Source organism: Lichenostomus cassidix, chromosome 1Aa (assembly GCF_008360975.1).
Source record: "Lichenostomus cassidix isolate B80296 chromosome 1Aa, HeHo_3.0, whole genome shotgun sequence".
Classification (NCBI taxonomy): Eukaryota; Metazoa; Chordata; class Aves; order Passeriformes; family Meliphagidae; genus Lichenostomus; species Lichenostomus cassidix.
Window position 1 is genome coordinate 47,507,407 of NC_139480.1, and position 14,287 is coordinate 47,521,693.

Consider the following 14,287-nt stretch of genomic DNA (forward strand, 5'->3'; position numbering starts at 1 on the left):
GTAGTGGTAGCCACTGTGCTTTGCTTGAACTGGCCACAGGCAATACTCTTTGGGAAAATTTTTGTTCTCTTAAGTACCAGAGTATTTAAAACCATATTCCTGAGATTTGACGCAGCTTGGATGAGGTGAATGAAGATGTTCTATCAGCACAGGTTTTGTTCAGCCCTTGCTCATCTAAGTGTGCAAGTATGGAATGTGTAATATCTGAAGAAGAAACCCAACAGAGTTTTAACGTGGGAAAAAGTCTTTTCCTGGCTGCCTTGATGCTACTTTCAAAAGGAAAAAGAAAAAGGAAACAAACAGTAGACTAAAAAGTAGACTTTATGGCTGGGTTCCTCTGGAGCTTCAGAGGAGATATTGGTAAGGGTTATGTAGCACTACCTAAAATATCTGGCTCTGGGGAAGAAATTCATTCTGCTTGGTTCAGCCTCCTGTTTGCTTATTGATGGCATCTAAATGATAAACCACACAGTTTGCTGTTTGTGTAACAGTCTGTATCAGTGCAGTACAGAAGAGGTCTTGTAACAGAAGGGAATTGGAACAAAGATGTGTGATTGTGGCTATTTTGGCTGTGTTATTCAGATGTGGTGCTGGTTTGCTATCAAGTACTAGTACTAGCCCCACATAAAATACCTGGAACACAGGTATTTTATTTTATTTTTTTTAATACTTTTTAAAAATTAATTTTTAAAAGGAAAACCTTGACCTTAATGGCAGCCATCGACAGAGAGTAAGCCAGTGCTCGCAGTAGCTTACCTTCTAAACTGCAAACAAAATTTTCTGGCCTTTCCTGCCAGTAATAGAGATTTTATTCCTGATGACAGCTGCTGCCTATCCGAGCAGCGATCAAGCAAATGTATCAGGAGTGGTTGGAGTGCAAAGTATTAAATAACCGGAAGAGCCATGCTGACTCTGTTCTCAGAGCTAACCTGGTGAGGGAATGGACACAGCTGTGGACAGCTGTGCACTTCACCACAAGGCAGGTTTGTGTTCCCAGGGAAACCAAGTTGTCCCAAGTCCTCGCCAGCTGATACCAAATGGCTGCCAAGGTGCTTCCTGCGAGAGGCGTTTTGACATGAAGAGACTTCCTAAAGCAGCACAACAAGCTGAGAGAGCACAGCGGGTAGTTCAGGTTTTGGAAAGTTCTCCTGGTAGCATAAACCTGATGGTACTGCAGGAGTGTGGAAGTGTGAACACTGACCTGTATTTTAGCAGATTTCCCAATTCTGGAAAGTGCCCTGAGGTGGCACTGCTGCCTTGCAGCACAGAGCTGCACCTGAGCCTGGGGAGAGCAGCTCTCGCTTTTGGGGTGCCCATAGTACTGTCAGTGCAAGAGGTAGGAGGGAAGTCTCTCCCAGACAAGAAAGCTGCAGGTAGGAGCAGCCAGGAGACAAGATCGTGGAGCAGGTTGGGCTACAGCAGAACCCAGTGCTGCTACAATAGGTTTTCTAACTCCATGCCGCTTCCACCCAGATGTGGGAAGTGTCCTCCTCGCACCATGTCATGGTTTATGAAAAATAAAGGCTTGCATTCCCAAAACCCCAGGAGTTCACTGTGTATCTGACCCCATGGCTATCCTTTGAGAGTCCTGGGTGTTAGCTCACAGCTCTGCTGCATGGGAGAGCAGCTCCTTGGCTTCTGGTTCTCAAGCACCCCAAGTCCAGGAAGGCGTCTCTATTCACCCATCAGCATGCCATGGTAGGCACACTTGGAAGTATCCATGTTCTGTGGTAAGTGTCCACACATTGACTGATTGGTAAATGTGTAACCACACCTTGACAAGTCCTGTAACTGAACAAAAAATTCAGCACCCAATTGCATACAAAGTAGCTGTGCGCTAAGAAACCATTCTGGGAGCTTCAGTGCATCTGAGAAAAGAGTCCACCTTTCCAGAGCTGGGAGCCCATAAGCGGGGTCTGATCCAGAAGGCTGCAGATTCTGCAGGAACATCAATGCTGGGGTGAGTAACACATGTAATAGCCATCCAAGACTACCTGACTCACTGTGTTGGGGATGCAACTCACTGAAACCGTATGGAAATGGGTGTCCTGATGGACACAACAATTATCTGCCCCAGAAAGTAGCTGAGGATGTTTTGGTAAACCTTGTCCAGGTCAGTGGCACAGGGGTAAATTATTAACATTGTTTCTGTACATACCCCTTTCACTGAGTGGGAGCAGGAGAATCATAAACCAGAAACAAAAAAACATCAGAATCTGTGAAGCCACCTGAATGCTTCCTTTTGAGAGGAATCTGGTGGAGAACTGGGAAAAGGGGTTGCACAAAATCCTGGAGCAAATGATACTGAGGGGAAAAAACTGACTGTAAAAAAAGAATAAATCTCTCCCCAGTTCCAACCTAGCTCAGCACAGTGAGCTATGTTGGGGGAGAGAATGCAAACTAACTGTTGAGCAGAAAGCATTGGATGTTCCACATAGGTTGGTTTTGATTTCGGAAAATAATTCAGGAATTATGGGGGGGGCTATCCACTGTCACATATCAGGCCAGTATAATATGGCACCATATGAATAGGATCTGACCAGATGGTCTAATTAAATCCTAAATGACTGGTGGGGTAAATCGTGGGTGGGTCAAAGCAAAAGCTACTGGCTTTGTGCAGAGGGCATTTTCGCTTCCCCAGTGAAAATATTAACAGCATCCTATTGGAAAAGCAAGGTGTGGCACTGACTTGGAGGGTGCACGCTGCTCTTGTCCTTCCCTAGGACACAGAAAGCCCCAGAGGAGCTGAGTGTATCAATCCAGAGCCACAACCCCTCAGTTCCGGGGGGATTACAGTAATAACAGCAAATATGAAGAGACACACGCCACGCACAGCCTCCCCACACTCCTTCGGGTCTAAAAGGATTGAAGGCAAGAGCCGAAGCGGGGGAGCCGTTCAATACCCGCACCTCAGAGCATCCTTGTCGGAGCCGCGGGGGAGCACCCGAGGGTCGGCGGCAGCCGCGGCACGTCCCGCCCGTGCAGCCCCGGAGGGCGGGCAGCCGCCATCAGCTCCGCGGTCCCGCCCCCGCCTCAGAGCCCGGGCGGGATGGCGGCGGCGCGGGGCAGGGTGCTCTGCCTCTTCGACGTGGACGGGACCCTGACGCCGCCTCGGCAGGTAGCGAGGCGCGGGGGGCTCTGGGGGGGCGAGGCGGGCGAGGCGGAGCTCGTCCCGCCGGCTGCGGCCTCACCCGCTGCTTCCCCGCCAGAAAATCGAGCCGGAGGTGGACGCGTTCCTGCGGGAGCTGCGGGAGAGGGTGCTCATCGGCGTGGTGGGAGGCTCCGACTACGCCAAGATAGCCGAGCAGCTGGGGGAAGGGGACGAAGGTGAGACGCGGTGTCCCGGGGGTCACCTGTGCCCTAAATCCAGCCCCAAGGCAGCCCTGGGGCGGCTGGCCGTGGCCGGGCTGAGCTGCCGCTTGGCTCCCTTTCGCTGTGGGGAGGGCAGGCAGGGATGCTCCGCTCCGTGCTGCCGGCTCGGCGTCAGCTTTGTACGAGCTTCATCTGAGCTCTGACAGCTTCTCGCCCCCCAGGCGATTTTCGCCTCCGTGCTGCTCCTGTCCCCGCAGGCTCCTCGTCACGTTCCAATGGGAGCATGGGGTAGAATAGGGAGTGGGAAGGGAAGGGGCAGCGCCTGCCTCCTTCACTGTGTTCTCCCTCTCCGGCATGGATGACAAGCGCCACTGGGCTCCAAGCTCTGCCTCCCACTTCGTTCGTGGAGGGAGGCCGAGAAATTCCCGGCTGAGGCTGATTGCTGAGTCGCCAGTGCTGCGTGTCGGGGTTGCAGGGGTGGCTAGAGTTAGATAACCAGTAACCACATCACCCCACCGGTCTGGCCGTGAGGAGGGCAGAGGAGAGAACAGAGTAACACGTATGTTGTTGAAAGCGTGACATTTCTGAGCCCTTATCTTTGTCCTGCAACTGATTCGGCCCGTGACCTCGGTCAGGTCGTTTCCCCCTGCATGCGTCAGCTCCCCACCCGTGAGCAGAAGATAATCTCCTCATCCACTTTGTGGAAAGCATGGAGCGTAGGATGGTCAGTGGCTCTTTGCAGAGCACAGGAGCTGTGGAAAGCACAGTGCTAAGCAAGCAGGAAGATGGCTCAGTCCTGAGCCCAGTCCTTTCTGCCCCTTTTCCCAGGCAGTAGTAATGTTTTCTCTTTTATTTCCTCCCCTCTCAGTCATTGACAAGTTCGACTACGTTTTCGCAGAGAACGGCACAGTGCAATACAAGAATGGGCAGCTGGTCTCCAAGCAGGTGAGTCCAGCTGCCTTTGCAGCCCTGGCTCTCCTGCCCTGTGCCCCGTGTGCCCCGAGGAGCAGCCCCTGCCCCACCCAGGCAGATGGGCAGCCTCTTCTCCCCACTTGCTACCTCTTCCAGGTGGGCTTCATGGGAAGCCAAGCATCTTCACTTGCCCTTCTATTTCTGCAGGCCATTCAGGACCACTTGGGGGAGGAGCTGCTGCAGGATCTGATCAACTTCTGTCTCAACTACATGGCGCTGCTGAAGCTGCCCAAGAAACGGTAATGGCCCAAGTGTATGTGAGTGGCAGTCATGACACTGATTTCTGGGGAGCTGAGCTCCAGATCTCTCTTAAAAACAGCTGTGCTACACAGCTTGTCTTGCTCCAGGTTTTTTCTTAGCATCCAGAGGCACTGTGTCCCCCTGAGCTGGGCACCTTGGGCAAATAATGAAGGAGGGTCTTTGTTCTGAAGAGTCTCCACTGTATTTTAGCATAATGCCTGTTCTTTTGTTCCTTGGATTTTTCTCTCTGGGAAGCAGGGTGCAGCCACTATGTGTATCTCATTTAGGACAATGGTACCAGCTTGTTACTGGTCAGGGCATCAGGCATCACTGGTAGTATATGTTTCCAAACAGGCAAACAATGGATCTTAAGATGGGAAGTCCAGCCCCTGAGCACACTGTTTTTAAACCTGACTGGACCTGCTCTGCTCCCTACTGTGTGTTCCTCTCTGCTCTCCCCCTTGAGATGGCAGCAGCCAGAGGGTGAGCTGGGTTGGTGCACCTCTGCTGAAGGAAGGCCAGGCCACTACCAGGACAAGAAGGGGTAGTCTTCCCTTGGATCACCTTGGTCTGTTAGCACAGAAAGAGAGAGAGAGAGAACAGATGGCATGAAGGTGTAAGTGGGGGGCAAGAGGACCTCTTTCAGAGGCAGCCTGCAGTTAAACCAGCCTGGGTGCAAGGTCAAACCCCACCTCAGACCTCAGTTTCAAGAATGCATGAACCACCCAGGACTGTTGTGAGGAGCAGCTCTGCCCTTCCCTTGCTGTGGCTGTTTTTTTCCTGCTCTCCCCATGTGTTTGTACAGTGAAGTCAAGCAGGTGAGCTGTTGGGTTGAAATTAATCTGGTAGAAGTTGCTAAACTGTGATCTAGATTAATTCCTTGATATGACTCACCACATGGCAATACAAAGACCAGTGAGAGGGGCTAGGGTGGCTCCTTGCAACAGGACTGCTGGCTGAACAGGCCCCCAAAAACATGGGCTGGGACCCAGAACCCCCAAGGCTGTTTGGTTGCCTCACTGCTCTCTGGTTACCCAACAGCCTTGGCGGAGTTTCAGGTCCAAAGTAGGTCTGTGGATTTAGGTTTACAGGATTTCTAGCAAAACAAGGACTTTAACCCATATCTCCTGAGTCTTGGCCTGGGATGAGCCACCAAACCCTCAGTGCTGCAGAGATGCTGCTCCCAGCTGCAGGCATGGCTGCCTGTGTGTCCATTCCCCATAATGTTCTTCACTGTGTTAGGAGATAGGAGGGAGAGAGTTTTTCCTCCAGACTCAGGGTGGTAAGCACTTTATCACACAGAAACAGCAGGCAGGGCTGGGAGGGACAGTAAGCTCAGGGGTCCTCAGGTGGACAGGGGAGGGGATCTCCCTGCTCCAGATAGGTTTGCACAAGACTTTCAGTCTATTTTCACTCTGGCAGGGCTGCCATCCCCTGTTGTTTCTGCCCCACCAGTGCTGGTATACCTGTCTGGCCCCTTGATAAGCAAACAGAAGTAGCTGGGTTTTTAGCAGAGAAAAAAAGGGAGCAGTTTTCTGCCAGCTCAGTGCTTTCAACCAGCCCACCATGGAAGCAGCTGAGAAGTGACCCCAGCACAAGGTGAGGGTGGCAAGCAGGAACTGGATCCTGTCTGTGCAAGCTTAGATAAGAGCTGCAGCCAAAGGTGCAGGGGTCAAAAGGGAGATACAGAGACCCTGATTTGTTTACTACGAGGAGGCCCTGATTGCTCCTCAGCCTGCTGCCGGACATCAGCAGCAAGTTCCACTGACCTGGGCCATCCCACTGGCCAGCCCCAGGGTACTGCCAGCCTCACCCAGCCCACACAGCATTTCTTAAAAGCCTCATGGGGTACAGGTGCCACAGTCTGATCAGGGAGCTGGTCCAGGCCAGGCAATAGCTGTCCTTGCAGCTATTATCACAACATTAGAAAACGTTACCTGTCATCTTCCCTAAGCTCGTTGCTTCCAGCCTATCCCCAGAGCACAGAGGAACTGTTCATTCCTCTTCTCTCACAGATTTATTTTAAACTGTGAGCCCCTTGGGACTTTAAGCAGTTGTTGATGCCTGATGTGAAGCACTCATGAGTGGGCACAGCTTCTCTCCTCCTGCATGTTCCTGCAGAGCCTCACTAAGCAGCCATTCTCCTGTAAAGGTTGTTTTTCTCTCCCTGCCTCAGTAACCTTGTGCCTTTGCCCACCCACAGAGGGACCTTCATCGAGTTTCGCAATGGGATGTTGAACATCTCCCCCATCGGACGGAGCTGCACCCAAGAGGAGCGCATCGAGTTCTCCGAGCTGGACAAGGTACACAGCCCACACTGGGGCTCACCCTCCCCTGTGCTGGTTTTTCATGACCACAGATCTCAGGTCTAACATGCTCCCCCCTCCCAAGGAGAAGGGAGGTCCAGCTTCAAGCTGTGCATGTGCAACAAGGTGGAGACAGGACTGGGAGTTGGAAAACCTAAGGAAAGACAGAGATGAATGGAAGAAATCTGATTTCACTGGGGACAACCAATGCAAGAGGGTGGCCAGCAGGATTCCCTGTGCTGTGGGAAAGCCCCAGGGAACAAGGCAGTTATTGAACAGTGTGTTTCCTTATTTACAGTACCCAAAGATGGCCCAGCAGCTATCTTCTCTCTCCCACTCCCCCAGCTCCAACAGAGCTGGAACTAATGGGTTTTCCAGGCTGGGAGGGCCATGGCAGATCTGCTGAGCAGGTCTCTGGAAGATTTGGCCCATGCTATACCAGCTTCTGCCTGGGGAAGCTTTTCTTGGGGTTGAGGGATCAGGTGGTCTTTGCAAGACTTTTTAAGCAAAATTGGAGACTTTGGGTTATGAACTGGGCTTCTGGGAAACTGAAGGGGTGGCATTTCATTGCCAAGGAAGGTCTGGGATCTGCTCCTCCCAGTGGAGTGAGAAGGTGGTGGCCTACTTGGACACTGGGCAGGACTGGTGGAACTGGCTAAATGGTGTGACACTGGGGCCCAGAGCAGGTGGAGAGGGAGCAGAGTTGCCAGCAGACAGGTTACGGTGGATTCTGGGAGACTTTCAGCATCTAATGATTCAAACCCTCTTCTCTTCCCTTTCCTCCTTACCCTCCACAGAAGGAGAGGATACGGGAGAAGTTTGTGGCAGCCTTGCAGAGGGAGTTTGCTGGCAAAGGCCTGCGTTTCTCTCGAGGTGAGCAGGGAGGATTCCTCGGCTTTGCCTTTTTTATGTTTCCCATAAAATTCTCTGAAGGGGAGCAGAAATCCCAGCTGTTACCTTCTGAGTGTCTGGAAACCCTGGGAAGAGCAGAAGGAGCTTTCAGTCCTGGAGAGCTGCCTCAGGGGGGTCGTGTTTGCATCCAGGACATCTGCAGCCATGCAGAGAATAAACCATGCTGCAGATTTCCCTCCCTGGGAATCAGCCAGACAGGCGAGCTTCCATCCCATGACATAACCCCTGCCTTAATTTCAGTTAGTGGAGCCACTGCTGTCCAGTGGGTCTGTTCTGGCTCAAGCATCAGCCAAGCATCAAGGTCCCCACTGCTGTGTCCCCTCAGGCACAGGGTGTGAGAGCAGGACAATGGGCCTTTCTCCTCGGGCTTTGGGAAGCTGCCATGAAGAACCCAGGCTGTTGTATAAAAAACACAAAGGAGAGCTGTGGGCCCCTGGCTCCTCCACAAAGAAAATGTAGGGTGTCTCAGATCAGGCATCCAAGAAAAGGCACACAGAAACAGAGCTCTTCTGCCAGGCTGGCTCTGTGTGCTTTCTCCCTGGCTGTGGAGGATGCAAGGCCCAGAGGTGGTGGGAGATCTTCTTACAGCCCCCCAGGCCCCTGCTCTACCTAGGCAAATGACAGCACTGGCTGGTTCACACCACATCTTCTCCCTTTGATCTCCTATCTGCTCCAGCTGGCATCAGGAGCCCCTTCTTGCTGCCCAGCTCTGTTTGAAGGGCTAGAATGCAGGCAGTGTTTTTCACAGGTGAATGGCTTTGGGTGCAGATTAAGGATGTCACCAAGTTCAGCTCCTGCTCTGATGCTGGATCTTGCTGCAGGCTTGAGGACATCCCCCCTCTGAGCTCATAGGGAACTTGCTCCCATCCTTATGACAATGCCCTGTCCAGTTTCCATCCACAGCTTCTCAGGCTCCCAGGAGACTTGGTTCAGGATCCCCAAACCAGCAGGGACACTCCAAACAGCCAGGAAGGGGAAGTGCATGGTATCAGAACTTGCTTGTTTGAATAACCTGGGGCACTGGTGCCTCTTCTCCAGCAGGGACTGTCCCTGTGATTATCTGTCTACTCACCCCTTCCTTAGAGAGGCAGGATTGTCACTTAAGAAGGAGAGTGTGAAACTGCAGGATTTCTGGTGGATACTCCAGTAGATTGCCTGGAGAAGACAAGCTGACTGGCAGGAAGACACATCCCAGCTCAAATCCCTGTGCCTCTGGCTCTGAGCAACTCCTAAACATACGTGTGGCCTAAGCTGCAGGCTTTATTTTTGGAAGAACATTTCTCCTGTTTTGGTGATGGGACAGGGATCTCTCTGCAGCCTGTGGACACAGTGGGGCAACTTGAGAGGATGGGGAAGGTACTGCCACCAAGCACCTCTGAAAGGCAGCAAAGTGCTGGGGTAAACTCTGCCTCTTTTAAGAGCAAGGGCTGGGAAATTTGTTAACCCTTGGTGGCTGTGGGTGTCCATGTCCATATGCATGCTCCCTGGGAAAGCTCCCTTCCCACTGGGTGTTGGTCACATCTGCCTCTCCAGATGTTGGCAGCCCTCACTTAACTCTTGTGTCAAGAGGTGATAGGTCAGGATTTTGCCCCAGTTATGTTGACAAGTTTGTGGAACCTCCATGGCAAGGTCCTTGGCCCTTGATCAGTGTGCAGAGACAGTGTGCAGGAGACCCCAGTCCCTGCACGGTTAAGGAGCATCAGAACAGTGGTTCTAGAAGGCTAGTGATGTCCAGACAGGAGTCTGGGAAAGAGTTTTGTGCCAGTCTCCAAGGTCATTGTCCCCTGTTGGGACACAGTGCTGTCTGCAAGGTGTGACCCAAAATCTCCCACCAAAAGATGCCTCTCTTGGGAAGAACCCACTGGTTCCTGCTTGCCTGCAGGGAAGCTGTGCTAATGTCACCCTAGCCATGCTGATGTCACTGCAGCTTGTTGTCATAGGAACAGCCTCTGCCACTAGCCTAGCCAGGTGCTGAGAGGAGCACCAAGGCAGAGCTCTTGTTTGTGGCTGCTGTTTGGGGTGGGGGCTCCCCACAGACATCCAGCCCATCCCAGGGTGGGGGGATACACTGCCAGCTCCCAGCAGCGTTGCCTGATGCCCTCCCTTCTGCTGGCAGGTGGCATGATCAGCTTTGACGTCTTCCCAGAGGGCTGGGACAAGCGCTACTGCCTCAATGTGCTCGACGACGAGAGATTTGACACCATCCACTTCTTTGGGAATGAGACAACCCCTGTGAGTGTGCCCCACTTGCCCCACACATGGCTGCATTCTCTCCTGCTGCTCCATCATGGGTTCTATGGGTCCTGTGGTCCCACTGGTGCCAACACAGACCCTTAGTGGTGTGAGCGGGGAAGATGCTGCCCTGTGCTGTGGGTTTGCGATGCTATCGTGATGGCAGCAGGTCTGCTGGCTCATGGGGAAATCACCTTGGATTCACTGTGCTGGGAAGCAGGTCCACCTCAGCATTGCTTTCCTTTGCCCCAGCACCAGCGGGATGGCAGCAGCCACTCCTGTGGCCTGCACAACCCAGAACACAAGCCTCTGGCTCTTAGGAGAGGACTCCTCAACAGCAGGAACGTCTTCACCTTCCCTTTAGAGCAGTGGAGGATGATGCTTCCTTGCTGCTGTAGATCAGCTTGATCATCCACTCAGCCCTTTCCAGATGCTGGCAGCCTCTGCTCCCCAGATGTGCCCATCCCACCTTCTGCTAGCCCCTCCACAGGCAGGACAGGGGTTAACCCCAGGCTCCTGGGCAAGCTTTGCCAATCTGGGACCTTACCCATCTATGCTCCTCCCCTGGCACTGAAGAGGGAGGCAAGAGGGCAGGAGCAGAGCTCCCAGCCCAGCCTCTTCTGCCCCCCCTGGGCCAGCAAAGCCCTGCCTGCCCTTGCCCACCATGTCCCTGCCTGCCCAGCTGCTGGCTCCCACCCCAGTTCTCCATAGAAGGGAGCAAAATGTGGACTCACAGATGAGGTTGTTCTGGCAAGACCCTGCTAATGCTGTCCTTGTTTTCTATTCCCCTGCAGGGAGGGAACGATTATGAAATCTATGATGACCCCCGCACTGTAGGACACAGTGTCCAGTCCCCTCAGGAAACGGTCCAGCGATGCCGCGAAATCTTCTTTCCAGAAAGAGCAAATGAGTGCTGACTGCCACGTCCCTGCAACCCTGCCCCAGTCCCACCCTCTTCCCTTCACCAGGAAAAGCACCTTCATTTGAGGAATCTGCTCAGGGTAGACTAAGAAAACACTTGACAGCCGGTCAGGATGTAACACGTGAGTGTGGGTGGGTGGCAGGAGGGAGCCTTGGCTGAGCAGCCCTCAGCACTCCCCGTGTGTGGCTGGGGGTCATGGCACCAGATCCTCCTCGCCTCCAGAGAAACTTCTCTCTCGACAGCTCAGCTGTGGTGGGCAGTGATGCAGATGCTTTTGTGGTCAGAAAGCATTTGAAAGGGCCAAAGAGCATGAGTGTGTCCGTCCCGAGTTCCCTCTCCTCTTCTCTGCTTTTCCACTCGATTTCTCCTAACACTTGTGCATGAGGGAACATGTGGCTCACCTTTCTCTCCCCCTTGCACTTTGGCCAGAGATGCTGGGGCTGCTGAGGCTCGAGCTATTCACCGGAGCTGCTCCGAGGCAGGAGGCCAGGAAGGCCATTTGCTCCAAGCCTGTGGTAGGAAGGAGTAGCTGCGATCCCAGCTTGTTGCACCATTGTGCTTTCTAATGGAGAGGTCATCATGTGCTTCCCCTCAGTGCCACAGTGTGCCAGTCCCTCCCTGTAGATGAGCTGGGAATTATAGCTTTAACATGACTGGGCTGCTGCTCTGAGCTTTGCTCGGGTGCATGAAGAAACCAGTTCTTGTCTTTAGCTTACAAAAACCCCCTAGGGTTTATTTTTTATGTTATTATTCTCTATTTTGAAGTCAGACCTTGCCTGGAACAGCTGGAGAATCCTGGCACCTCATGTGTGCAGAGCATGCTATGGAACAGTTTGGGATAGAAGGCTTTCCAGTGGTCTTCCCACTCTCATGTCCATTGGGCATCACAGAATCACAGAATTGTTAGGGTTGGAAGGGACCTCTGGAAATCATCTAGTCCAACCCTCCTGCCAAGGCAGAGCCAGGTGACACAGGAATGTGTCCAGGTGGGCTTTGAATGTCTCCAGAGTGGGAGACTCCACGATCTCCCTGAGAAGCCTGTTCCAGCACTGTGCTGCCCTCAACATAAAGAGCTTCTTCCTCATGTTGAGGTGGAACCTCATGTGTTTGAGTTTATGGCCATTGCTCCTCATCCTGTTGGTGGGCATCACCAAAGACAATCTGGCACCATCCTCTTAGCATCCACCTTTGAGATATTTATATGCATTAATGAGGTCCTCTCTCAGTCTTCTCTTCTCTAGACTTAAACAGGCCCAGCTCCCACAGTCTCTCCTCATAAGAGAAATGTGTCCTTATAAAACCTTACCCAGGGCATTCATAGCAGACCAGGTCCCCTTCCTTTCCCAGTGCTCAGCTTTCCATCCTGCTGCCAGAGAGATTTTCAGAGGGGGTCAACACTGGCCATACCTAGTTCATAGAGCTAATGGAGGTACCTGGTCAGCAGTGCCCTCCAAGCTTGCTCTTCACCCCATCTCATTGCACACACTCAGTTTACACACTCACCTTTAGGGAGACAGGATGTCCAGTGTAGCTGTCATGTGTCCTGTTCCTCTCCCTGGATCTTTGTGGGTTGCAAACCTGCATCTCTCCTTCAGCCCTTGATCTTCTCCCTAACATTGTCCTTTTATTTCTGGTAGTTGCATTGGGATGTGTGGCCACAGTGGTGACACTCATCACAACTTGGTGCTCCAAAGGAGCTCAGGGATCCCCTCCAGGGAGACGTTCTGCTCGTAGCTCCTCAGGGTACACCAATCTGGTGTTTGTGGATCTGGAGAATGCTGGAAGTTCCTGCAAACCCTCCCCCATTGCTCCCCAGGAACATTTCTCCCCAATCCCTGCAGTATGGCACTGCTGTGTCTCTTGGTCCTGTTTTCTCTCCCCTTTTTCTTTGTTCCTGCTTTCCTCATCGTGGCTCTCCATTTCCCACTGGCAGCTGCACTGCAGAGAGATGTTTCTCAGCTGGCTACTGCCACCTATGCAACACACCACCATCTTCCTCAAGAGAGAGACACTGGTGCTTTTAGACCTAGGGCAGGGCTCCCTCATTGCCATGGGCAGAGTCCCTAGTGGCCCTTGGCACTGCTGCCTGGCCACAGGAGCAGTGATACTGCATGACCAGCGCTGGTGGGGTGCTTTCTCCTCCACCTGACTGCATCTCCTAACTAGAACACATCAGATCTCTGATGCAGCACATTTGCATGAGCACAGCAGTCTTCCTGGCATCCAGAAATCCCCAACAACTGCACAAATTCCTCTTTCTACCCAGAGAAGATTTCTGTGTGGGAGAAGAGGACCTGTTGGGGAAGCCTGTATGCAGGACACCCTTTTCACAGGTCATGGGTTTGGCCCTCCAGTGCAACCTTCACGGAGGAATTGTGTTTTGTGGTTCCTTCCTCTCTGTTTCACTGTGGATCAGGTTGTGTGTGAGTCTTGGGGAGTTTATTTGTCCTGTAAGTCTGTTCATAGCCAGCAGGACCTCTAGTGAGCTTAATGATGAGTGAAGAGCAGAGTCTTGTCCTGATGGCATGGGGCACCAGGGTGGCCTTGGAGGTTGAGGCGATTTGCACCTTTGAAGGGAAAGGTGGACTCTGCCCAGGGCTGCCGCTGGTGGGAGCATGTCTTGTGCTCAGGATGTGGGGCTAGCAGAGCAGAGGCAGAGATGACTGTTGAGACAGCAGCCATCGCTTTCTCTGCTCAGGAGCTCATATGTGCACAGATGGGATCAAGTTCAGGAGCCTTCCCCTGTTCCTTTTTTTGTCTTACACCAAGCTTAGGCTAATTGAGGGCACCTCCCACCTGGAGAACCCTGTTCTGCCAGAGGGATGAGGAGGAGGAGGATGGTATCAAAAGCAGCTGGGGCAGCCCCAGGGTCTTAGAGCCACAGAATGAAGTTGAACCTCTGGAGATCATCTGGTCCCACACCCCCCTGTTCAAACAGGGCCCCCAGCAGTCTTGGCTGCCTGTGCTGTGTTTTTGCAGGCAGGGATGAGGCATGCTGGGATGGGAGCCCTACTCTTAGGGGACAGTTCATGCCCTTTGCCATGATGCTCCTTGCATGGTGGGTGCCCACAGTGTAAGTGGGGGTTTTTCCCTGTGGATGTGAGTGAGCAGACATGGCAGGCCCCACAGCTGGGACTGTCTTGCTGTATGGATCCATATCAGTGTGAGATGGGCAGCTCCTGTCTGGCTGATAATAACTGTTAAAAAAGAAATTTATTTAAATACATAGATATGTATATTAAAAAAATTTAAATCAATCCTATTAAAGCCACAACACACAGCAGTTGGAGGCATTGTGTGCTTTGTGCTGGGCTGTGTGGGGTGAAAGGCAGCCAGACAACAGGCAAGCCACACTTTAAAGTCCCCACAGCAGTGGGGGACCAGCTCCAGT

At 52.6% G+C, this 14,287-nt stretch overlaps 1 protein-coding gene across 1 annotated transcript; it reads left to right on the plus strand.

Moving 5' to 3' along the window:
* Positions 1 to 2,119: 2,119 nt before the first annotated feature.
* Positions 2,120 to 14,179, plus strand: PMM1 (phosphomannomutase 1). The gene is made up of 8 exons (XM_085048544.1): positions 2,120 to 3,118; positions 3,210 to 3,327; positions 4,181 to 4,257; positions 4,432 to 4,523; positions 6,728 to 6,827; positions 7,628 to 7,703; positions 9,859 to 9,974; positions 10,769 to 14,179. Exons 1-8 carry the CDS (start codon positions 3,050 to 3,052, stop codon positions 10,889 to 10,891), a joined length of 771 nt encoding a protein of 256 aa, XP_084904670.1. The 5' UTR covers positions 2,120 to 3,049; the 3' UTR covers positions 10,892 to 14,179.
* The last annotated feature ends 108 nt before the right edge of the window (positions 14,180 to 14,287 follow it).